We start from the raw sequence: 2,315 nt of genomic DNA, 5'->3' as shown, positions 1-2,315 counted from the left end.
GGCGGAGGTGTTTCGAGCGTCCTGCTCGATGTTAGATCTCGGTAGTATTAGGGGAAACAATGTGACTTACCTGGAGTTGGTATAGTGGACCGTTACTGCATACCCGAAGCGAGAGGGAAAGAAAGCCTATTCAGCAATGCGTCAGCTTGGAGAGTGTCAATATACCTCGATACGCTGGGGACTTACTTAAGAGCCACGTCCAATCGATTGAGCTGGCCGGTCGGTGTAGGAGCAGGTGGAAATGATACGGCTACAAGAAGTGAACCGCGGGTGTGGTCTTCAAGAGTAGGGCGAAGTAGATGTAGAGGAGAAGTTGATGTGAGAGTGAGCAGCAATGGTACGGCTACAAGAGGCGCACAGTGAGCAGCGAGCCTGGTGTCGTAGTTTGACGCAGATGTAGAGAAGACAATGGCGTAGGGAAAAGTAACGTATCGAAGGTATCCAGGCAGTCTTCGAGTGTCGGCGCCCGTTAGCGTAATGCTCGTGGCGGCGATTGCGTCACAGCAAACGCAAAAACGTGAGCAAGTTTCCACTTTAGGCAGCTACTATTGTGACAATCATTCACATCGCAATCAGCCTTGCAGGCGACCAATCGTACCTAGGTATACCCGGCCCGTGATCCGACTGCCGCAACACACAGATCGATATCTTAGCGAAGCAGAAAGCGCAGTCACATGAACCGTTCACAGGAAGTTATAATCCCAAACTAGCTTTCATCTCCCTGCGCCACAGACTCTCTGGCTTCTAGGTTGCGAACGGATTTCCAATTCTACATTGTTGGAACAGTCCTTTCAGGCCTTCCATCTTAGCGCAAGTGACCTACAGGTTACAGACCCTCACATTGAACGCAATCCGGTCAGTCTCCGTCATACGCCCACAGCCGATACATCTACGGGCTTTACTCACTATACACATAGTAACTCTGACCCTACTAGAGCTTCAAGGCAAACCGTCGTCTCACATGGCTCCCTACGTACCAAGCGATGAACCTCAGAAGTACGGTGCTTATACGGGAAGCTCTTCCTCACAGTGGCACGAGGACGAAATTAAAAGCTATGGTCCACTGCCCCCCAACTACTCGGTCGAGCGCCCAAGCAGAGTCAGTACCCGTCCATCAACCTGGGCGCGTTACACTGAGCTGTCTTCCGCTTCCTCTAGGATGTCAAGATCACATCCACTGTCGCCTGCGGGGCTGACCTCAGTCCCGAATCCGGTCGTACACGACGAACAAGACCTTAATCGACCGGCTTCCCCTTTCGTCTTCGATGCTCCCATCAAATATAAATCTGGAACGAAGATGCGTTGGCTTCACTCCGATACACCGCAAGCGGCGCTTACTATGGCGCTTGTCAGCCACGGGTTCAAATGCAAGACGGATAGGACAAGACCTGTAGACGAGGCGCATGTTAGGGCGACCTTTGACAGCATTACCCCACAAGAAGCCGCGGAGCCTAGGAACTCTGCTCTTTTCTACCCTGCAGACCGCGGAAGTATAGTCTTCCCAGAGGAGCCCGATGTCGCCATAGTTGCGCGGAAGTACGGATGCAGCCTCATTGTCATTTGCCCTTTCATGCGCGCAGACAAGATGGGCTATAACCACTTCTACAATATCAAGAACCGGCCACCTATGTACGCCCGATGGTCGACAGGGCAGCAAGCGCAGGCAATGCCGCTCGTGTTGGGTTGTCTACCCATGTACAAGTTCAACACGAGTCCGTCTTACGAGGCTATGTGGTTCTTCATTGAAGCAAACAGCATCGACCCTCCGGATTGGTATAATGGCTTCTACACCCAGTATGTGACCATCATAATTTAGCTCTTGGATAATTACTAACAAGTACAGGTTCAATCTCGGTAGTCTGGCGGACGATCTCGGCTTTCCTTTCGCCGACCTCTCACCCCAAACCTTCCTGTGGACACTAGTCTACCTTCATCGTCAACGTATGACCGGGCTGGCGGTTTCTGATGATCATCTGGGATGCTGGATCTACCATTTCGGTTGGCATCTCAGCGTTGAGGGCAAACGAGTGAACAAGTACTCTGATTTGTTGCCATTCAACTACGACAACGCGTGGCTCTCGGACTATCAGAGGAAGCATCCAAACGCGAAGCTGACTTTCGACCGCCTTACACAACTGACTCTCAACCCGAACATGAACGCTAACGGTATATCAATCGGACAATATGCGAGGCTGTGGGATGAGGCGTTCAGTGCAAGGATTCAGTATCAGCAGGACCAAACGCAGGCGAAGTGGGTAGTCTTCAAGACCAAGATGGAAGCTGCGACCGAGCTGCCACATCTCTGGAATTCCTAG

At 51.7% G+C, this 2,315-nt stretch overlaps 1 protein-coding gene across 1 annotated transcript; it reads left to right on the top strand.

Moving 5' to 3' along the window:
- Positions 1 to 1,339: 1,339 nt before the first annotated feature.
- Positions 1,340 to 2,315, top strand: J4E90_002828 (uncharacterized protein; the record flags this gene model as incomplete). Its single annotated transcript, XM_051432404.1, has 2 exons — positions 1,340 to 1,794; positions 1,844 to 2,315. 2 exons carry the CDS (start codon positions 1,340 to 1,342, stop codon positions 2,313 to 2,315), a joined length of 927 nt encoding a protein of 308 aa, XP_051293826.1.

This window comes from Alternaria incomplexa, assembly GCF_024043165.1.
Source record: "Alternaria incomplexa strain BMP 0042 chromosome Unknown scaffold_3, whole genome shotgun sequence".
Classification (NCBI taxonomy): domain Eukaryota; kingdom Fungi; phylum Ascomycota; class Dothideomycetes; order Pleosporales; family Pleosporaceae; genus Alternaria; species Alternaria incomplexa.
This window is presented reverse-complemented; position numbering and strand designations above follow the sequence as displayed.